We start from the raw sequence: 24,548 nt of genomic DNA, 5'->3' as shown, positions 1-24,548 counted from the left end.
GTTGACTTGGCGAGTCATGAGCCAACCTATGCCGAGTCGAGTCATGAGCCAACCTATGCCGAGTCGAGTCGCAAGTCACTGGATTTTAAAACTATGCTGCTAAATGCTTTTCCATAAGGAGCCACACATGACACATCTTAACAATTTACCCCTGTTTTCTCTGGCCGGAAATTACCCCTGTTCGAAGATAGGATCAGTGACTCATTATTTTGATGAATCATTTCTTCGAAGAAGATTCTATAAACACTTACTCGATGACTCACTTATCATATTCCATTATGGAAGAAACAATCACGATGGAATATGCATGATTAACCACAAATTTGACATTGGATTATTGGAATAACTCACTGTCTTCAACATCCCATGATAAACCAACATATCAAATTATCCTCGGGAAGTTAGATGACATTATAATTTTTTTTCCAGTATGATTGATCATTGTGTTATAAATAATGTTCATATATGCATCTAGCATGGTTTACTTTAGTTAGATTGTCCATCCACTAGTGGGTCATTGTTTTGGGAAGAGGAAAAAAGGAAAGGAACAGAAGAAAAAATAATAAATGAAAGTTAGTATGGTATTCTGTAATATTTAAAGATTTCTTATTGTAATCCCACCCTGTACTTATCAGTTGTTTTGGCCAATTTTATTTGTGGTGCAACAGAACTTCCTGCCTCAAATGGTTACCTCATTATCGAAGCAAATGGTGGTTTAAATCAGCAGCGTATTTCGGTATGATGTGTTGACATTGACTACCATTGAGCTTTTAATATTTTAAAATTTTGAATGTTGATTAAGATTTTTTTCTTTAAGTTTCTATTTATTCTATTTATTGTTTTCATTTAGTGGGATATCTTCAAAACTGGATTTTTTTGAGTTAGACTGAAAAACATCAGATTTTGTCATGCAAAATCAGGATGTTTTCAGTTTATGCCTCTCATTTTTTAATAAGATAGCAATAGGACATAAAAAGCTTCTTGGGAAAGACAAGCATATGGCAAGATGCAGTGCAATGCTTTGGTTGAAGTTGGTTATGGTGTAACTTGATCCTATACAAATTGACAAAAGGAGAAGGAATTGTAAATGTTGTGCACCTAATCCAGATTAAATGCAATTTAGTCATCCAACAAACTGTCTCCTTCCAGAATCTTGAAAACACTGTTGTTTTGGCCAGAATCGCCGGATTTTCTGGTTGTGGATTGCGGGTTGTCAAGGCCAGAGACCCTGGTATTCTGGGATAGGATCATTAAACTGAAAAAGATTCCAGTATGCTCCGAACTTTCGTCATGGATCACGATTTGCTGTCCAATGTAGAGAATCTGATAAATATGGTTTGACCGAATATCATAATTGAGTATCATTTGTGGATATCAAGTTGCTAGGTTCAAGTGTTTTACCCATGCAGCCTGAATACAGGATGACCTGAGTTGTTGCAAGGATCATCTACTGGGCCTCTTGCATTTGGTCTGGGTATTTAAATACATTTTTTTATCTTTTTGTTGCAGTTTTCCTTGTTATATCATTATCATGTTCATAATTGATGGAATAAAAAACAAGATGCCTGTCCATAATTATATGCACATTCTTCTGAAGGTTTCTTGTTTTTTCTTCTGATGAGCATGCATGAACATGAACAAACATATATGATTATTGTATCATTGTCATGTTCATAATTGCTGGAATAACTAAAAAAGATGCCTGTGCCTATAATTATCTAAAGCTTTCTGAAGGTTTATTGTTTTTCTCTAATGAATACATGCACATGAAGGGGCAAAACTATTCTCTCATGATGTTTTTTTTCCTTTTTTTTGTCCTGTCATATTGTATATTTGATTTTTATTTGAATTCTGAAACTTGATATGATTCTTGAGAGACTGTGACCATAATTTGGTCAAGTAATTCCTGTATAGGCTAATAGTCCACCTCTAACATGTATGGTCATCAAAAGTACGGTGAAAAGGGCAATGATTACTACATTTATCTTTTGTTTTTAATGAGCAAGCTGGGGGCTAATGCCTTCTCCATATCATAATACAAAAAGAATTTACTGTGTAGATGCCATGAGGTGAATTCTTCAATTTGACCTGGAGTGATTAAACAACTTTCATAACCTTGAATCAGCCCACATTGCCATGCCCTCCATCGAGCCACTTGTGGAATCACAAGAATTTCTTGATTAAACCCGTCTGTTAAAATGTATCTCTTATATATATATATTACATCAATACCCGATAGGGGTATTTTTGTAATTTCACATAGTTGTTTTAGAAAACAACTATTTTCGAGTTTTGATAAAATGTAATTTTATTTTTTATTTTTTAGAATTCTTTTTTGTATTTTTTGAGGACTAAAAGGGGCTCCAACCATAGAGTCGTTGGAGCCCCCAACGGTCACAAATGTGACCGTTGGGGGCTCCCAACGACTCTATGGGAGCCCCCTTTTGGGCTCTCCTTTTGAGGCCTTTGGCCATCTCTTCTCTCCTCTCCCTCTTGTATAAATAGGGGTGAACCCTTTGTATATTTCTCATTCTTGAGAGCTCTCTCTCTTTCAATAAGAGGCTTTTTATATTGTTGCCTTCTTAAAGGCTTGTGCTTGTATTGTCCCTTAGTGGATTTGTGATATTGTCTCTTTTATTCATTATTGTAAGTGCTTGTAAGCACGTTTTGTATTTTCGCAATATCTCATTACATGGTATCAGAGCCACTCGATTCTTGAAGGAAAGGTGTGGTTCGTGTATTTCATATTTGGTGGATCTCTTCTCACTTCTTGGCAACATCATGGAGGCAAAGATTGACCTATCCTTCAAGCTCAATGGAAAGAATTATATGATGTGGGCATCGGCAATGGAAAATAATCTCAAAGGAAAGAAACTTTGGGGTTATGTTATGGGTACCGTTCCGGAACCTAAGCTTATGCTCACAAAAGACGAAGAAGATCAAGAAAAGGCTCTTGAAGGAGATGCTCGCCTCTAGGCCATTGAAAATCATCAAAAAGAAGTGGAAGATTGGGAAAGCAATCACGCAAAAATCCTTGCGTGGTTTATGAACAATGTTGAGCTTAAGGTATGTGCTAATATAGCTAAATTTCGTAGAGCCAATGAGGCTTGGTCCTTTATGAAGGGTATGTATACCCAAAAGGATCTTGTAAGAGCATATTTCTTGCAAGAAAAGATTAGAACCACCAAACAAGGTGATTCTAGCATTCAAGACTATTATAGTGCCCTAAACCTACTATGGGATGAATTGGCTCTTTTAGAGCCAAAATGGGTTTCTATGGAAGATATTGATTTAAGACAAAAACAAATGGAACAAGAACGATTGTTTCAATTCCTTTTTGGGCTACGTCTCGAATTTGAGCAAGTGAGATCCTCACTTCTCCATAGATCTATTTTTCCTCCTATTGAGGATGCTATTGCCGAAATCACTCAAGAGGAGACAAGGCTTGGCATGAGTAAACATGTTGATGAAGTACTTGCCGTATCAAAACCGGGTAACAATGTTAGAACCTATAAACCTCCTCATTTTGGGAAACAAGGAAACTACAATGGAGGAAGAAAAATGATTGTTTGTCATCATTGCTATGAGCCGGGTCACATTAAACCTGCTTGCTCAAAGCTTAACGGAACTTTCAAGCCTAAGGTGGCCTCTCTTGAAGAAACTACCACCAAAGAAGATGAAGGCAAGAACAATGACATCAAAGAAACTCTTGGACAAATATCTATGGCTCTCCAACAAATTCTAAAAGTTTCTTCCTCCACATCGGGTGCGGCTATTGCTTCTACATCATCACCCAGTACGCATTCTTGGATCCTTGACTCCGGAGCTTCTTTTCATATGACCCCCCATAAAAATGCACTTATTGATGTTTGCACCAATTCAAAGGACTCTTGTGTCTCTACGACCGATGAAACCTTTTTAAAAATTTCAAGTATTGGCTCTTTTAAAGATTCTCAAAATTTTTGTGTTCCAAAAGTAAGAGTTGTTCCCAAACTAAACTTAAACCTTTTTTCGGTCTCTCAAATTGCCGACCATAGATGTGAAATATCTTTCTCATCTAATGGTTGCTTTGTGCAGGATCTCCGTTCCGGGAAGCGGATTGGGCAAGGCTATAGAAAGGGAGACCTCTATTATATGGACCATCTCGATCTCTCTACAAATCATTTTTGTTCTTATGTCAAAGAAAAAAACATGGAAACTTGGCATAAAAGACTTGGTCATCCAAGTTATTCCAAAATGTATCTATTTCCTTTTGGAAACAAATTTTGTAAGGAAAAAGAAATTAATTGCAAAGATTACATTTTTGGAAAAATGAAGTCTATTCCATTTCCAACTAGAACTTTTCTTTCATCAAGACCTTTTGAATTGGTGCATTCGGATGTTTGGGGGCCTTCTCCGGTTATGTCTAAAGGGGGCTATTCATATTATGTTACTTTTATTGATGATTTTACTCGGTATGTTTGGATTTATTTTCTTAGTCATAAATCGGAAGTATTTACTTTCTTTAAAGATTTTCATAAAAAGATTCAAAATCAATTTCAAAATAACATATCTATTTTAAGATCCGATTCCGGTGGTGAATACTTATCTCATGAATTTCAAAACTATTTAACCCAAAATGAAATTTGCCATCAAAAGTCATGTCCTAGGACTCCTCAACAAAATAGCCTAGCGGAAAGGAAACATAGACACATTATAGAAACCGCTAGAACATTACTTGTTTCTAAGAATATTCCAAAGAAGTTTTGGGCCGAAGCCGTTCTAACCTCAACTTATCTAATCAATAGAATGCCTTCTTCTAAATTAAAAAATGTTTCTCCTTATGAAAAACTTTTTAAACTTTCACCCGATTTCAATCGTCTTCGTATTTTTGGTTGCAAATGTTTTGTCCTATTAAACAAAAGGGATAAGTTATCTCCAAAAGCAATTGAATGCATTTTTCTAGGATATGGTGAAAATAAAAAAAGGTATAGATGTTATGATTTTAAGAATGATAAACTATATGTTTCAAAAGATGTAACTTTTTTGGAAGAAGAAAACGACTTTGATAAAATACAAGAAACAAATGAAATTGATTATGTATTCTTATATGATCTTATTGATGACATACAAGAAGATTTTCTTGAAAACATAGAAGATACTCGTGAGGTGTCCCATCTTGATATAACACCCTCAAATGATAGTGATTCAAATATAAATGATAGTAATACAAATATAAATGTTTACTCAAGAAGAAATCAAGAAAATCCTATTAGTGCCCTCGAAAAATACTCTCAAATTTCTGAATCTACTGAGGAACCACAAGTTAGACATTCTTCTAGAATATCAATACCCCCAAATAGGTTCGTATCCTATGATTCCTTAACCCCCAACTATCGGGCGTGCTTAATAACCCTACATTCTTATTTTGAACCTGCTCACTATAATCAAGCTAAATCTATACCACATTGGGTTGAAGCAATGCAAGTTGAACTAAATGCTTTAAAAAAGGCTAATACTTGGGAAATAGTTAATCTACCCTCTCACAAAAAACCTATTGGTTGTCGCTGGGTCTTCAAAGTGAAAACTAAAAGCGATGGCTCTTTGGAACGATATAAAGCTAGATTAGTTGCTAAGGGATACTCCCAAGAATATGACATTGATTATGAAGAAACATTCGCTCTCGTAGCTCGAATGACCAGTGTCAGGACCTTAATAGCTGTCGCATCAACCAAAAAATGACCTATTTATCAACTTGACGTAAAAAATGCTTTTTTAAATGAAAATTTAAGTGAATAAGTTTACATGGGTCCACCACCTGGAATTAATATTAAGCAAGGCCAAACACTTCGGCTTTTGAAGGCATTGTATGGCCTTAAACAAGCTCCTAAGGCTTGGTATGATCGTTTCAGTGATATCATGATAAAGTTAGGATTTCACTCTTGTTATACTGACACTGTTTTTTTGTTAAAAATGCAGGTTCTAGTATTGTAATTGTTGCAGGTCGGATGAGAAGTACCGAACCTTGGGTAGAGTAAAAAAGAGAGAGAGAGAGAGTGAGAGAGAGAGAGACGGCTGCACAGAAAGTTCACTTGATAACAATTAGGGCAGCTAATCTCTATGTTAAATAGAGAGAAGCCAAAAACAAGAAATTGCATCTAAACCCGTAACTAAATACAATTTCAAATACCCTCTAATTTAATAAAGCTTAAACTTAAAACCACCTATTCTCAACACTCCCCCTCAAGCTGGAGCATAGATATCAATCATGCTCAGCTTGTCACAACAATGGAAGAAACTAGGCCTCGCAAGGGCCTTGGTAAAGACATCGGCAACTTGATCTTCGGAAGATACATGATCTGTGCAAATATAACCAGCCTGAATCAAGTCACGTACATAGTGACAGTCAACTTCAATATGTTTAGTCCTTTCATGAAACACTGGGTTGTTGGCAATATATGTAGCAACCCTATTGTCACATATCATTAACATAGGTAGGGATACTTTTTCTTGAAGCTCGGTCAAGATTGATTTTACCCACATAATCTCAGCTACAGTCTGGGCCATTGCTCGGTATTCAGATTCAGCACTAGACCTGGCTACAACGGTTTGTTTCTTACTCCTCCAGGTAACAAGATTTCCTCCCACAAACACACAAAATCCAGATGTTGACTTCCTATCTTCAACCGATCCTGCATAATCGGCGTTAGTGTAAGCAACAACGTCCAAAGATGGATTTCGTTTAAACAACAGATCTTTACCAGGAGATGCCTTTAAGTACCGAAGAACCATCATAGCTGCATCCCAGTGAACTTTTGTAGGTTTGTCCATGAACTGACTAATTTTACTCACAGCTAATGAAATGTCAGGTCTAGTAACAGTCACATATAGCAACTTACCCACCAAGGTTCTAAAGTTGGCACTATCCACATACTCAGACTTCTCATCGAACATGTGAGTTTTGGGATCCATTGGAATATTAGCTGGCTTGGCTCCTAGCATTCCAGTCTCTTTTAATAAGTCCAACACATACTTTCTTTGAGACAACACTAAGCCCTCTTTGTTTCTTGCAACTTCGATACCCAGAAAATATTGAAGGTGACCAAGATCTTTAGTAACAAAGTGTTTCTGAAGATGATCTTTTGTGGCAGAAATATCTTGGGCACTGCTCCCTGTTAATATGATGTCATCGACATATACCACCATAACAACAATTCCAGCACTGGTTTTCTTGATGAACAAGGAATGATCTGAAGCTGACCTGACAAAGCCAAAACTCGACATTACCTCAAATAATTTGTGAAACCATGCCCTTGGACTCTGCTTCAGGCCATAAATAACCTTCTTCAACTTGCACACCTTCTTACACTCCCCCTGAACCTCGAAGCCTAGGAGTTGTTGCATATAGACAGTTTCATGCAAATCCCCATACAAAAAGGCATTCTTGACATCCAACTGAAACAAGGGCCATCCATGGTGCACAGCAACAGAAAGAACAAGACGAATAGTGCCAAGACGAGCAACAGGGGAGAAAGTTTCAAAAAAGTCAACACCATAAGTCTGAGTATACCCTTTTGCAACCAACCGGGCTTTGTACCGTTCAATTGACCCATCCGAGTTATATTTAATGGTATATACCCATTTGCAGCCAACAATATCTGCATCAGTTGGAGGATCAACCAAATCCCAAGTGCCTCTAGAACATAGGGCATCCATCTCATCCTGCATAGCCTGCTTCCATTTGGGGTCGAATAGAGCCTGACTGTGATGAAGCGGAACAGAGGAGGCAGACAAAGCCAAGATAAAATTCTTCATAGAAGCCCCAAGATTAACTTCAGAAACAAACTGAGAAATGGGATGAAGAGTGCACTGTCGTTTCCCTTTTCGCAGAGCAATAGGAAGATCCTCATCAATAGCAGAAACTTCAGTATGCTCAGAGATACTTGCCTCAGGAGAAGGAGATACTGGTGGCAATGAGGTAGGTGATAACCTATGAGTATACACTATAGGAGGGTTTCTGTATCGAGACTCCCCAGAGGATGGAGCCGCAGGCTTTTGAGTGAACGATTCTAAAGGAAACGGGGGAATTGGCAGAGGAAAAACATCACCCTGACTCTCTTGTAACCTTGGAGTAGTACTCGAAAAATAAGGAATAGACTCAAAGAAGGTAACATCCGCACTGACATACTCTTTATGGGATATAGGGTCATAGCAACGATATCCTTTTTGGTTCTTAGGATACCCAAGAAAAACACATTTAATAGACTGCGCAACAAGTTTATCTCGATCAGGACCCAGCTTATGCACAAAGCACACACATCCAAACACTTTAGGGGGGATAGGAAAGAGAGGAGCCTCTGGATGGAGAATTTGAATTGGGATCTGGTCTTCTACAGAACTTGATGGCATGCGATTTATAAGAAACCCGGCTGTCAAAACCGCATCTCCCCAGTATGTAGCGGGCATATTGGATTGAATCATAAGGCACCGAGCAACATTAAGGATTTTTCTATGTTTCCTCTCAGCCACCCCATTTTGCTGGGAGGTATGGGGACATGAAAATTGAGGTTGAATCCCATTAACAGAGTAGAATTGAAGTAAGTCTTTGGATTTGAACTCAAGAGCATTATCAGTGCGAACAATTTTAACACATATGTCGAATTGAGTTTTTATCTCTGCAATTAAAGATTTAAGAATAACAGGACCTTGAGACCGATCTTTTAACAAGAACACCCACGATAGTCTCGAGAAGTCATCAACAATAACAAGATAATAGCGACACTGAGACCTATTCGGAATCCTACTCGGACCCCACACATCTACGTGAAGAAGATCAAACAATCCTTGACTTGATGGACTCTGACTGGAGGGAAAAGAGCTTCGACAATGTTTTCCCAATTGACATGTTTCACACTGAAAAGAAACTGAGGGAGGTATATGAGGAATGACGCGACGAAGTTTTGTCACTGGAAGGTGACCCAAACGATGATGCCATAATAGAGGACTTGAGGATGATGTAACAGCAGAATGGGCCGAAACCTCTGGTTGGTGTAGGTAATACAGACCACCTTCCTCATAGCCACCACCAATTCTTCTCCCCGTCAGCAAGTCCTGAAAGGTGCATCCCATAGGATAAAAAATCACTCTACAGTTCAACTCTTTTGTCATACGACTGACGGATAGTAAATTCTGTGGAAACGAAGGAGCATGAAGAACATGCGACAATTGAAGAGTAGGGGTTATAGACATGTTTCCCTGCCCTACAATTGGGGAAGAGCTACCATCAGCAAGAAGCACCCCTTTTTGACCTGTCACAGGTTTTAAACTCAAAAAATTGCTCGAGTTTCCGCACAAGTGACCAGAGGCTCCAGAATCAATGATCCACCTACCACCTTGAGCCGATAGGCCATTACCTGCCGAGCACACAACCTCCGCAACAAAAGACTTCGAATTGGATGATCGTAAAGCAAGGAGCTTGTCATATTCAGCCCTGCTAAGAGTTACACAATCATTGGAGGAATCTGCATCTGATTTAACCACTTGAGCCATAATATAAACTAATGAGCTTGATTCACAAAGTGCAGGATCAACCACACGCGCACACCCACAATCACCTACGAGCCCGACTATATCAAGTTTTGACCTCACCAATGAAATCTGAGAAACACACCCTTCGACTGTTCAGATCCAAACTCCAAATATAATTTTAAAAACCTACCACCTCACCCAGAGATGGCTAATAAAAACCTATCACCTCACCCAGAGATGGCTATAGGTTGCAAATCAAGAGCACACATCCACCACGACTTAGTGTGTGTAACCATCACACATCCGCCACTACGACCACCAGTAGCATTACTCAACTCAGAATCCCACGTCAAAAGACAAGAATCCCACAAACTGAATATTTTTCAACACCACAAGGAATCATGCCTGCTGATTCCAAAAAAAAATTATATTAGCAAGCTGCTTTCGTGTTTGGATGTGAAATCAGTCAGATCTGATTCTTTCTCCCTACGCTTGCTGCTTCCACGACATGAGCACAACCAAAACTAACATGTTTCTTAAACAAAAATTATGACAGCATGGTTGGTAGGAGCTGTCAATGCAGTCTCCTTGTGGTGATACATAGCAGGATCAAAACTGACAATAGTAAATCATGACAGTTGCTGCTGAAATCATATAGGTAGATGCTGTAACTCACGACAGCATAAAAAAAATTTATTTCACGACCCTGCAGAAATTACTGTAGATGCTGAAATTACGACAGATGAAGAAGGAAAATCATTTCTTCAAGGGACACAATACAAAATCACGGCAGCAGCACATACAATCTGTTATAAGCTGCCAAACCCAAAAATCACAGCGTGGCTCAAAGGGTTACGGCTGCCAGATCTGAACAGCAAACATCCACGACCAGCAGCATACAAAAAAAATTTTAAAATCGCTGACAGCGAAGAAGAAACTCAGCAACAAAGAACCACGACAGCAGGTAGTCAAAAAAAAATTTAGAAGAGGCTACCACACCCACAGCAAGCATCCACGACCAGCAGCATATCTGGAATTTTTTTTCTTTTTTTTTAAATCGCTGACCTGATTGGAGAAATATTTTCATTAGATAAAATTTTGATCACGATCGAGACACCTTCCACGATCAACTGTGATTTGATCACACTCGATCATGCTCCCACGATCGGCTATCGATCACGCTCCCACGATTTGAATATAGATCACTCGTAGATTGTTCACGATTGATCACGATCCCACGATCGACTGCTCTGATACCATGTTGCAGGTCGGATGAGAAGTACCGAACCTTGGGTAGAGTAAAAGAGAGAGAGAGAGAGAGAGAGAGAGAGAGAGAGAGAGAGAGAGAGAGAGAGAGAGCTGCACAGAAAGTTCACTTGATAACAATTAGGGCAGCTACTCTCTATGTTAAATAGAGAGAAGCCAAAAACAAGAAATTACATCTAAACCTGTAACTAAATATAATTTCAAATACCCTCTAATTTAATAAAGCTTAAACTTAAAACCACCTATTCTCAACAGTAATATTGTTGTTTTATGTTGATGATATGATTATCACTGGGAATGATCAAAATAGTATTATTGATGTTAAAAATATGTTAAAAAATAATTTTGATATGTCTGATTTAGGTTTTCTTAGATATTTTCTTGGAATTGAAGTTGCATATTCTTCTAGAGGATATATTTTGTCACAGATGAAGCTTGCTGCAGATATATGTTCTAAGTCTGGGATTTCTGATGACAAGAAAGTAGAGACTCCCGAGGTTATTAATGCCAAATTACGGTTGGAGGATGAGGTTCTTCTGGAAGACCCCACACCTTATAGACAACTCATTGGGTCTCTTACCTATTTAACCATCACCAGACCAGATATCGCCCATGCGGTTCACTTAGTTAGCTAATTTCAGCATGCTCCTACAACTGTGCATATGAGTGCTGTTCTCCGAATCATCCGCTACATTCGGAATATCATCAATAAAGGGATATTTCTATCCTCCTCTTCTTCCTGAATCTTCTTGCTTATACTGATGCAGATTGGGGAGGTAATCCCAATGATCGAGTCTCAACTACTGGTTTTTGTGTCTTTTTAGGAGATTCTTTTATTGCCTGGCGATGCAAGAAGCAGTAGAAAGTTTCACTATCATCTACTGAAGCTGAGTACTGGGCTATGGCAACCACGACAATGAAACTTGTATGGCTTCGCAGTCTGCTTAAAGACATGGGGGTTGATATTACCGAAGCCTCAAAATTATGTTGCGACAACAAGAGTGCCATCTATATTACGAGCAATCACACCTTTCATGAGCGTACAAAACATATCGAAATTGATTGCCATTATGTTCATGACGAATTCTTACGAGGAACCATTGCTCTACCATATGTCACTTCAGAATATCAGTTGGCGGACTTCTTCACTAAAGATCTTCCGGCTCCTCGCTTCATGTTTCTTCTTGGCAAACTTTCCGTCATTTCCCCGTAAAGTTTGAGGCGGGGTGTTAAAATGTATCTCTTATATATAATATATATACATATACATATGTATATATATATATATATATATATATATATATATATATATATTACATCAATACCCGATAGGGGTATTTTTGTAATTTCACATAATTGTTTTAGAAAACAACTATTTTCGAGTTTTGATAAAATGTAATTTTATTTTTTATTTTTTATTTTTTAGAATTCTTTTTTGTATTTTTTGAGGACTAAAAGGGGCTCCAACCATAGAGTCGTTGGAGCTCCCAACGGTCACAAATGTGACCGTTGGGGGCTCCCAACGATTCTATGGGAGCCCCCTTTTGGGCTCTCCTTTTGAGGCCTTTGGCCATCCCTTCTCTCCTCTCCCTCTTGTATAAATAGGGGTGAACCCCTTGTATATTTCTCATTCTTGAGAGCTCTCTCTCTTTCAATAAGAGGCTTTTTATATTGTTGCCTTCTTAAAGGCTTGTGCTTGTATTGTCCCTTAGTGGATTTGTGATATTGTCTCTTTTATTCATTATTGTAAGTGCTTGTAAGTATGTTTTGTATTTCCGCAATATCTCATTACAAATACGGCTAATGAAGCATGCACCGGAGTTAAGTAAAGTCTTAAATGTGCATCACATTTGTTGTTATGGAATGGACTATGGTTGGGTTCATTAACTTCAGAAAAACTGTTATCATAGTCACAAAATATCTCCTATAATTTGAAAATATCCTGATATTATTATTGGAAGTCTATGTAATATAATGTAATACAGTTTTGTGTAATGTCACTTTATTAGGTCCTATTGTACATACCCTATTAAAGGGGGTATATTAGACTTTTTGCTTCTTCTTCATGTTGTTACACTAAAGGGGTCGACCCTTTTTATGTTAGTGAGGACCCCCTCACACAATATTGTATTGGAATAAAACTTTGTTTCTTCTCTCCATTTTAAACTCCTTGTAAACCCTAGCTCCTTTTCCCTCTTTTCTCATATTATCTAACATGGTATCAGAGCTAGTGGGTGCAGGGAAGAGAAGCAGCTGATTCTGGGAGGAGAAGAAAGAAGATTAGTGTAGGGTTGACGTCATCCGGCGTCATTTAGAGATGAATGACTGGTCTGTTCAGACCATTTTTGGTTAGTTTGATTCCTCTACTTGCTTGGGTTTGATTTTAGAAGATTTACAAATCAAACCCCATTGGATTTAGAGTTGTTTTGGATTTTTTCAAGATTTTCTGAGTTTCTTGAAAAGTCCAGTCCAGATTTGAGAAAAACATTGAACCTGTTTCAGTTTTTGGAGGCTCAAATCAGTTCTATTCAGGTCGTTTTTGCTATAGAAGGTTGGAGAAACTATTTGGGTCAGCTATTTTGGGGTTTTGGAGGAGATTTGAGCAAGTTTTGAGGTGGCTATTGTGAAATTGTCTACGAAGAGACAATACACATACAAGCACAAATACTTTATAAAAGAAGTGCACGAAAGCACTCTCACAACACTTGAACAAAATACGCAAAAAGCGTATAAATAATGAACATGCAATAATGCATGTATTTCATAAATAAAAGCAAATGCTTGAGACTCTCAAGCTTATTCTACAACAAGGGGGAACACCCCTATTTATACAAGAAAGGAGAGGGGCTAGAAGGGGCTCCCCAAAGGAGTCGTTGGGGAGACCCCCAATGCTCCTTTTTGGAAATACAAAAAGGAAAAATAAAAATAAAAGAAATGAAAAAATAAAGAGAAAAATTACAGCATATTCCAAATGGAATATGTGCAAAATGTAAAAGGACTAAAATACCCTTTTCGGGTAAAAAGAGAAAAATGTATAAATATATATACTTATATATAGAGATACGTATACATATAACATATGTATACGTATCTCTATGTGTATAAGTATATATATTTATACTTACAATAATGCTTTTGAGTATATATTTTAACACCTCCCCTCAAACTTACGGTGTGATAACCGCAAGTTTGTCAAGAAGGAAATGAAATGTAGGCGAACAAAGAGCTTTGGTGAAGAAATCCGCAAGTTGATACTCAGACGTCACGTATGGTAGATCAATGACCTTCTTCAAGTATTCTTCCCTGACATAATGGCAGTCCATCTCTATATGTTTTGTTCGCTCGTGAAATGTGTGGTTCTTGGCAATGTAGATTGCACTTTTATTGTCACAGCATAGCTTTGTTGGTTCTTTGACAACAACTGCCATATCTTCCAAAAGACGTCGAATCCATACTATTTCCATGGTGGTAGATGCCATGGCTCTGTATTCGGCTTCGGTGGAGGATAAGGAGACCTTCTGTTGCTTTTTACATAGCCACGAGATCAAAGATTCTCCTAAGAAAATACAAAAACCAGTGGTGGAGTGACGGTTACTAGGATCACCTCCCCAATCTGAGTCAGTATAAGCAAGCAATTTTAATTCAGAAGAAGAGGATAGGAATACTCCCTTATTCACCGTTCCCTTCAAATATCTGATGATGCGAAGCACAACACTCATATGGACGGTTGTAGGAGCATGCTGAAACTGGCTGGCGATGTGTATGGCATGTGACAAATCGGGTCGAGTAATGCTGAGATACATTAAAGAACCTACCAACTGTCTGTAAGGAGTAGGATCGATTAGAGGAACACCATCGTCAATCTTCATTTTTGCTCCCACAACTTCAGGGGTTTCACATACTTTGTCATCAGAAATTCCTGATCTGTCAATAATCTCACAAGCAAGCTTAGACTGAGATAAAAAATAACCACGTTGGGAATAGGCAACCTTAATTCCAAGAAAATATGTCAGAAAACCAAAGTCTGACATCTCAAATTTTGAAATCAAGACGGACTTAATACCCTTGACTCCTTGAACATCATCACCTGTAATTAACATGTCATCAACATATACTAACAATATTACAATCCCTGCCTTAGATTTTCTAGTAAATAGAGCAGTGTCGGTATAACATGAGGAGAAGCCATTTTCCAGCATTACACTGGTAAATCTGTCATACCAGGCTTTGGGAGCCTGTTTCAAACCATAAAGGGCCTTTTGAAGACGAAGAACTTTATCTTTAGGGATCTCCATGCCTGGTGGAGCATCCATATACACTTCTTCATTAAGATCACCATTTAAAAAGGCATTTTTCACATCCATTTGAAAAATATTCCAACTTTTAATAGATGCAATAGTGATAAGACATCTAACTGTAACCATTCTGGCTACAGGAGCAAAAGTTTTTTCATAATCAATTCCATACTCTTGCCCATACCCTTTTGCAACTAAGCGAGCCTTATACCTTTCAAGGGATCCGTCGCTCTTAGTTTTGACCTTAAGAACCCACCGACAGCCTATAGTTTTCTTTCCTATGGGTAGAGTTTGGAAATCCCAAGTTTCAGCCCTTTTAAGAGCATTAAGTTCATTTTGCATAGCTTCTTGCCATTCTATACAATTTTTTGCTTCTTCAAAATTTCTTGGTTCAAAATAAGAATGAATGGCACTAAGACAAGCCCTATATCGGGGTGAAAAAGAATCAAAGGAGACAAAACGAGTGGGAGGTCTCCTATTCCTCTCAGATCTTCGGTGATCGAGAACAGGAAAAAGTTCACTATATTGATCAATAGCACTTCTAAAGGTGTCTTGGTTTCTACGTGAGTATGTTATTGGATCACTTGAAATCCTGCCTTCTTGTTGGTTATGCTCTTCGACATCACCCTCAATGTCCTCATTATGATTTGATGATACATCATTATCACTAGATGTATCATCATTACTAGACAATAAGTCAAAAAGAAAGGAGTAATCAAAATTTTCTTGTTGAGAAACATTTTTTTCAAATCCACTTTCATTTTCCAAAAAAGTTACATTTCTAGAGACATAACTTATCTTCTCGAAGATCGTAACATCGAAATCCCTTTTGAGTTTCAGAATATCCAAGAAAAGCGCAGGGGATAGCCTTGGGAGAGAGTTTGTCATTCTTATCCGTAAGTATGAAACACTTACACCCGAAGACTCGTAACCTATTATAATCCGGCTCGAGTTTATATAAAATCTCAAAGGGGGATATTTTCCCTAATGTTCTAGAAGGCAAGCGATTTATCAGGTAAACAGAAGCAAGAGCGGCTTCAGCCCAAAAATTTTTAGGGATGTTTTGGGAAATAAGAAGGGTTCTAGTGGTCTCAATGATATGCCTATGTTTTCTTTCGGCCAACCCATTCTGTTGAGGGGTTTTAGGACAAGATCTTTGGTGAATGATTTCGTGATCTTCAAGATATATTTTAAATTGGTTGGAGAGATATTCTCCTCCAGAATCACTTCTAAAAATCTTTATGTTACTGTTAAATTGATTTTTGATCATTGAATGAAAGGTTCTAAAGCACGAAAAAACTTCATGTTTGAATTTGAGAAAAAAGATCCATGAATATCTAGAGAAATCATCCACAAAAATAACATAATAAGAAAAGCCTCCTTTTGAGACAACAGGTGCGGGTCCCCAAACATCGGAATGAACAATTTCAAAGGGTTTAGATGAGAACATCGTTCTTTGCTCAAAAGGTAAACTTTGCATTTTTCCGAGAATACAGTCATTACAAGAAAAAGAACTTTTACATAGGTCTTTCGCAAAATGCAAATAAGATAACTTGGTGATATTAGGATGACCAAGTCTTTTGTGCCACACATTTATATCTTTGTTTCGGGCAACATTACAAAAGGATTTTGGAACTTGAAGAGATTCCATATAGTATAAATCGCCTTTTCTAAAGCCTTCCCCAATCAATTTCCTGGACAGGCGATCCTGTATTAAACATTTATCACACGAAAATTTAATATCACAACCATGGTCCGAGAGTTGAGAAACAAAGAGAAGATTTAAGTTAAGTTTAGGTATAAATCTAATTTTTGGAATAAAAAAATCTTGAGTTTCAAAATTACCTATTCCTTTAATTTCAAGAGAGGTTCCATCCGCAGTGGAAACAAAGGATGGAGAAACATTTTTTGAATAATTGGAAAGTGAAAACATGTTTGTGGACATATGAAAAGATGCACCTGAGTCCAAAAGCCAAGAGACTTTACCTGGAATGGAAGAAGTAGACATGGCGGCACCGGATGTAGCTCCCTTGAGAAGAGGTTGAAGGGCTTCCATTATTTGGTTCAATGAGAGTGACCCACTTGATGAAGCCTCTTCCTTTTGTGGTGCACCGGTGGTGGCCATAGCGAGAAGCTTCTTCCATTTGGGACATACGGGCTTGATATGCCCCGGTTCTTTACAAAAATGATATATAGTCTTGCTATAGTCCCTCTTTCCTCTTTGTCCACCATCTCCTCCTTGATTTTGGAATTTAAAATGAGGAGGACGATAGGTTTTTACATTACTTCTGGGTCTTGATACGACATTAACCTCATTGTTTTCTTCATGATTACAAGGAACCATAAGAACACTTGATCCTTGTTTACATAAACTCATACGAGTCTCCTCACCACTTAATTTGGTGAGAACATCTTCAAGAGAGGGAGGAGTAAATGAGAAGAGAAGTGATGACCTTATTTGCTTAAATTCCGGTCTCAACCCATTCAAAAAATTGAAGAAATGATCTTCTTCAAGTTGCTTGTGGCGGAGTTCAATTGCCTCTCCACTCCATTTTGGTTCAAGCATAGAGAGCTCATCCCAAATAGAGGAAAGATCGGCAAAATATTCCCTAATAGACATTTCACCTTGAGTAAGGGAGAGGGCCTTCTTTTGAAGGTAATACTTATGGGAAAGATCTCTTGATGTATACATTTTCTCGAGATAATGCCAAGCTTCCGATGCTTTTTTAAATTTGATAATGTTGGCATTAATCTTTGTTTCGACGGATGCGAAGAACCAAGAAAGAATCTTGAAGTTCTTCATTTCCCATTTGTCATGCTTCTTGGAGTATTCTTCAAGAGCTTTGATCCTTTCCTCTCCCTCAAGAATCTTGATTTCACTTCCGTCCATTACGGTTATCTTGGGTTCCGGTTCCGGAATGGTTCCTTGCACATAACCTCACAATCCTTTTCCTTTTATGTGAGCCTCCATATTCCCGACCCAAATATGATAGTTGGACCCATTCAACTTGAAGCCAAGGGCAAAGTGAGACTCTTTCTCACCCATTAATGCGTAAAGAGGAGAAAAAAAGGCGTACCAATACAATGTTTCAACTTCTATTTTGCACAAGATCCTTCTAAAATATTTGAGAAGCAAGATCCACCACTTCAATCTTTAAAGATCCGAAGGCATGGTTTTCGAAGCACTCGAACAAAGGAGGATCCCACGATCTTCAATCACCAACCGTGCTCTGATACCATGTGAAATTGTCTACGAAGAGACAATACGCATACAAGCACAAATACTTTATAAAAGAAGCGCACGAAAGCACTCTCACAACACTTGAACAAAATACGCAAAAAGCGTATAAATAATGAACATGCAATAATGCATGTATTTCATAAATAAAAGCAAATGCTTGAGACTCTCAAGCTTATTCTACAACAAGGGGGAACACCCCTATTTATACAAGAAAGGAGAGGGGCTAGAGGGGGCTCCCCAAAGGAGTCGTTGGGGAGCTCCCAACGGTCACAATTGTGACCGTTGGGGGCTCCCCAACGACTCTATTGGGGAGACCCCCAATGCTCCTTTTTGGAAATACAAAAAGGAAAAATAAAAATAAAAGAAATGAAAAAATAATGAGAAAAATTACAGCATATTCCAAATGGAATATGCGCAAAATGTAAAAGGACTAAAATACCCTTTTCGGGTAAAAAGAGAAAAATGTATAAATATATATACTTATATATAGAGATACGTATACATATAACATATGTATACGTATCTCTATGTGTATAAGTATATATATTTATACTTACAATAATGCTTTTGAGTATACATTTTAACAGCTATAGCTTGTGGCAGGCTATATTTGCTGATTTCAAAGTGTCGGCTGCCCCTATTTGTTGAGTTTGGACTGTGTTTGTGTTGGTTCAGCATCTCTTGTGTGTAGAGTGCTTTGTGACTTCCATTTGATTTTTGGTGTCTTTGTTGGGATTTTGGTGAGCTTAATTCCTATTACTTTTGGTAACATTGACTGTTTATGGTATTATGGAGAAGGAAGGGATTCAAATTATGCATATTTGGCAGATTTCTTGGAAGCAGTTGTTGTTGGGAAAGGTTTGGGAGGTTACTTGAATGGTTTAAAGGCAAAACCCAAGGTTTCTTATGAGCGTTTCGATAAGTCTATAAAGGAATGAGTCATGAACAATGTGAGAGTCAAGGCATGAATTTTTGGGTCTGTGAAACCGAGAATTGCCATGAATATTTCAAAATTCTGAGGCAAAAGAAGCTTGGGCGTACCTCAGACAAATCTATAGACAAGAGAATTAGGCAAGACATTTTCAATTCACTCAAGATATGAGAAGTATGCATCAAGAAAACAAATCCATTGAAGAATTTTATTTAGATATGCAAAGAATTTGGGATGCCCTTGCACTTATGGAGGGCCAGAAGAAATGTATAAAATGTGTCTTGTACATCATGTCAAACCTGTTTGAGGCTTCTTGATCAGCACAGGGAGACTGACATAATTATTAAGTTTCGCATGGCTCTTAGACTAGAATTTGATGGAGCGAGGAATGCCATTTTGCATTGAGAGGCTCTCACCATCTGTAACTCAAGTCATTGCACAATTAATTGCAGAAGAGACTATGATAATCTCTTGGATCATATTCATCTAGGGATAATGTCATGGCTCTTGTTAAAATATATGGATGTTATATATACATATATATTTCATATATATATGTATATCTTTTGTAATGCCCACTAGAGGCAATTTGGTCTTTTTATCCTTTTGTAAATAAACATGTCCATTAGGGACATTTTTGTATTTTTCATATTTCATATTTTATTTTTATTTTTGTTTATTAAAGGGGTAAAGGGGGATTCCCTTAAGAGTCATTGGGACTCTCCCCAATGCTCACAAATGTGACCGTTTGGGAGCTCCCAACAACTCTTTTGGGAGCTTCTCTTGGCCCCTCTTGTGTATATAAAGGGGACTTCTCCCCATTCTCCTCAATGTTTTTTAACCATTTCAATAATTGATTCATTATTATTTCAAGTTCTCTCGTCTCTCTCGTGTGTGTTTTGGTGTTTGCCCTTTGTGACATTTTGTATCTTGTCCATTAGAGACATTGTGCTTTCTTGAAGCCACTTTGTGACATTGTTTTTTGGCACTGGTATTTTCTTACATGGTATCAGAGCCCTTAGGTGTTGAGCACTCTTGGGACTTCTTTATTTTATGTTTGAGTGTTATTAAGCTTCGTACCCTTGTTCTTCTTCATCTCTTCCGCAATGGCCGAAAAAGATGCAAAGATTGACCTCTCATTCAAATCGAATGAGACCAACTATAGAATGTGGGCGGCCGCTATGGAAAACAACCTCAAAGGCAAGAAACTTTGGGGATATGTATGTAGAACCGTTCTGGAACCACAATTGAAGCTCACCAAGAAAGAAGGGAATGGAGAAAAAACTTGAGTGATAAAGAAAATGCCAAAGCTATTGAAGAATACCAATCCAAAGTTGAAGATTGGGAAAGTGAGCATGCCAAAATATTGGCATGATTCATAAATAATGTGGAGCTTAAGATTTGTGTTAATCTAGCCAAATTTAAGAAGGCAAATAAAGCATGATTCTTCATAAAAGGTATGTACACTCAAAAGGACTTTGCTAGACATTTCTTTTTACAAGAAAAAGTAAGAAGAACCAAGCAAGGAGATATGAGTATTAGAGACTATTATAGTACTCTATCTCCTCTATGGGATGAGCTTGCTTTCCTTGAACCACAATGGGAAGGAAGTATTATTGCCATGAGGTAAGAGCAAATGGAGAGATAAATATTTTTTCAATTTATTTATGGGCTTTGTCTCGAATTTGAACAACTAAGAAAATCCCTTCTTCATAGGGCCTCTATTCCTCTTAGTGAAATCCTTGCCGACTTATGCTAAGAAGAAACTCACTTGGCTCTTAAAAATGACTTTGATGAAGTCCATGCGGTATCTAGACCGGGAAACAACATGAGGACATATAAAGCTCCTCATTTTTGGAAAAATAACTATGGTGGAGGAAGACAAATTGTTTGTCACCATTGTAATGAATTGGGTTATCTTAGACCAGATTGTCCTAAGCTTAAAAAGATGGTGGCTTCCGTTGGAGATAGTCCAAGCAATTCAAGTGAAAAATCAAAGAGAGAATGAGACATAAAGGACTCCATTGTTCAACTTACGAAAACTCTCCAACAATTTATGAGAATCAACTCTTCATCACATTCCACCTTCAGTGCTGCGGTCTCGTAAACTCCTGATATGTTCTCTTAGATTCTTGATTCGAGTGCCTCTTTTCATATGACTCCAAATATATCTCTTTTATCCAAACCAAGTGTTAACTCTTTTAAATCATTTGTTTCTACGGTCGATGAAACATCATTAGATGTTAAAAGGATGGGAAACCTTGAAAATTTTTTAAGCCAAGGCAAAGAATTTTATGTTAAAAAAATTAGGATTATTTCAAAACTTAACTTAATTTTTTTTCGTTTCTCAAATAACTGATTTTGGATGTAGTGTCTCTTTTTCACCAACCAATTGTTATGTGCAGGATCTTCGGTCCGGAAAGCAGATTGGGCAAGGCCATATAAGAGGAGACCTATATTACATGGATTTTTTGTTTTTGCCATCCAAATCATTTTGTAATCATGTCCAATCTAAGGATATTGTTACTTGAGACAAAAGACTTCATCCTAGTGTTTTTAAGTTGTATCTTTTTTCTTTTTCGAAAAAAAATTTGTAATGAAAAATAATTTACTTGCAATGGTTGTATTCTTGGAAAAATGTATTATTTTCCTTATCCACATAGCAACTTTATTTCCAAGAGACCATTTGAATTAGTGCACTCAGATGTATGGGGACCGGCACCCGTTATGTCTAAAGGAGGATATTCATATTATGTTGTCTTTATTGATGATTTCACTAGATACACTTGGGTTTACTTTATTAAAAATAAAGCCGATGTTTTTTTTTATTTTTAAAGAATTTCATATCTTTATTCAAAATCAATTTCAAAACAATATAGCCATTTTTAGATCCAATTCCGGAGGTGAATACATGTCAAATGAATTTCAAAACTACCTTAAACAAAATGACATTATTCATCAAAGATCTTGTCCTAAAACTCCTCAACAAAATGGCCTTGCCAAAAGAAAACATAGGCATCTTATTGAAACAACAAAAGTTCTTATTTCTAAAAATGTTTGAAAGAACTTTTGGGCCGAAACCCTTCTTTCTGCAATTTATCTTATAAATAGGATGTTATCCTCATTTTTAAAAAATGTTTCTTCCTTTTAAAAATTGTTCAAAATATCTCCGAATTTTAAAAGATTAAGAATTTTTTGTTGTAAATGCTTTGTTCTTTTTTAAGGGCAAGATAAACTTTCACCAAAAGCTCTTGAATGCCCTTTTATTGGCTATGGTGAAAATCAAAAGGGATATAGGTGTTATGATATTAAAAATAACAAACTTTATATTTCAAGAAATGTGACTTTTCTTGAAGAACAAAATGTATTTTAATCTCAAAAACCTAAGGAAGAGGTTGATTACTCTTTTCTCTTTGACTTATTACCTAAAAATGAGTCTAAAGATTTTAATGATACCATTTGTGATAATGTTTGTGATGACAATTCTAATCAAAATGATGATTTTCACAATGAGAATTTTAATGATATCCATGTGTATACTAGGCGAGAGGAAAATGAACATCAAAATGCTTTCGATATTTATTCACAAAATATTTCCTTAGAAGACCAAGTTGAAGAATCCCTACCTTGGCGATCCTATAGGAGTAGTACACCTAAAAAATGTGTCATATGATTAATTTTTCCTAAATTATAGAACTTGTCTAATGATGATCTATTCTTATCACGAGCCTTCCAACTTTAAAGAAGCCAAACAACATCCACGTTGGATTAATGCTATAAGACTTGAATTAAAAGCACTCAACAATGCTAACACTTGGACAATTGTAGGTCTCTCTTTAGGAAAAAAAGGCTATTAGATGTAGATGGGTTTATAAAGTCAAAACTAAGAGCGATGGGTGATTAGAAAAATACAAAGTTAGGTTAGTTACTAAAGGGTATGCACAAAAATATGAAATTGGTTATGAGAAAACCTTTGCTCTGGTTGCTAGGATGACTAGTGTAATAACCTTAATAGCCTTAACATCTATTAAACAATGGTCTGTCTATCAATTAGACATCAAAAATGCTTTTTTAAATGAGAACCTTTGTGAAGTAGTCTACATGGATCCTCCGCTGGGTCTTGAGATTGAGAAAGGAAAAATTCTTAAACTCAATAAAGTTTTTTATGGTCTTAAACAAGCTCCAAATGCTTGGTATGATCACTTTGGTAAAATTATTCTTGATAATGGTTTTACTTCTTGTTATATTGATACTGCCTTTGTTGTTAAGAATGCAAGTAATCATATAAATATTTTATTGGTATATGTTGATGACATGATCATCACTGAGAATGATAAAAAAGGGCATTGAGTTTATTAAAAATGTTCTTAAAAGCAATTTTGATATGTCTGACCTTGGATTTCTAAGGTATTTTTTAGGGATTAAAGTTGCATATTCTTCTCGAGGATATTTTTTGTCTCAAATGAAGCTTGCATCAGATATTATTGCTAAGTTTGGCTTAATTGACGGAAAGAAAGTGGAGACTTCAAAAGTAATCAATGCCAAGATGAGAGCCGATGATGAAACTCCTTAAGAAGATCCCACTCCTTATCGTGATCACTAACATATTTGTCTATTAATAGGTCAGATATTGCTCATGCCGTTCATAGCAAGGTTTTAAAACTCGTCGAGTCAACTCGGTGACTCGGCTGACTCGGCCCTCCAGCGAGTCAACCCGGCAGGGTAAACTCGGCTTGCCTTGACTCGGCCTGACTCAGCCTGACTCGGCCGAGTTCTGGGATATTTGAATTTTGATTTTTTGGGTATTTCAAAATAACAGTTCAATAATAAATAATAAATTACAAGACAAACCAGTTCAAAGATACAATAATATTGATTAAACATATTGGCAAAAAAAATGATTCAAAGATCTAACAAAAAAGTGAAGCATACACGTATCGGTGCTTGTACTTCATGTTCTGGTGTTGGGTGCCTTTGAGTGTTGTTTTATGAACACATATCATATCCTTCATTGTATATAAAAATACATTTTTGTACAAAGTCTGTATTTGCTTATCTTCATATTCTTGTGAATTTCTCTATTTGCAATCTTAAATACACCTCGCACTTTATGCACTCATATCATATCCTTCATTGTATATATACAAATATATTATTGTACAAAGTTTGAAATTTTGTATCTTCATATTCTTGTGAATTTCTTTTTTTGCAATCTTAAATATACCTGCACCCACACCTGTGCATAACAATCTGTACCCTGGCATCCTTATTTTTTGACAGAAACACCCATATCATACCAGTTGTGCTG

At 37.0% G+C, this 24,548-nt stretch overlaps 1 protein-coding gene across 2 annotated transcripts in view; it reads left to right on the top strand.

Moving 5' to 3' along the window:
• The window catches only part of LOC149817138 (O-fucosyltransferase 9-like), a 77,121-nt gene that overhangs the window by 20,468 nt on the left and 32,105 nt on the right, over window positions 1-24,548 (top strand). For both annotated transcript variants that reach the window (XM_089986618.1, XM_089986617.1), the window contains exon 3: window positions 669-736. In XM_089986618.1, coding sequence (XP_089842744.1) covers window positions 669-736 — 68 coding nt within the window. The remainder of the gene's footprint in view (window positions 1-668; window positions 737-24,548) is intronic.

This window comes from Nuphar pumila, chromosome 14 (assembly GCF_984573655.1).
Source record: "Nuphar pumila chromosome 14, dmNupPumi1.hap1.1, whole genome shotgun sequence".
Taxonomy (NCBI): Eukaryota; Viridiplantae; Streptophyta; class Magnoliopsida; order Nymphaeales; family Nymphaeaceae; genus Nuphar; species Nuphar pumila.
This window is presented reverse-complemented; position numbering and strand designations above follow the sequence as displayed.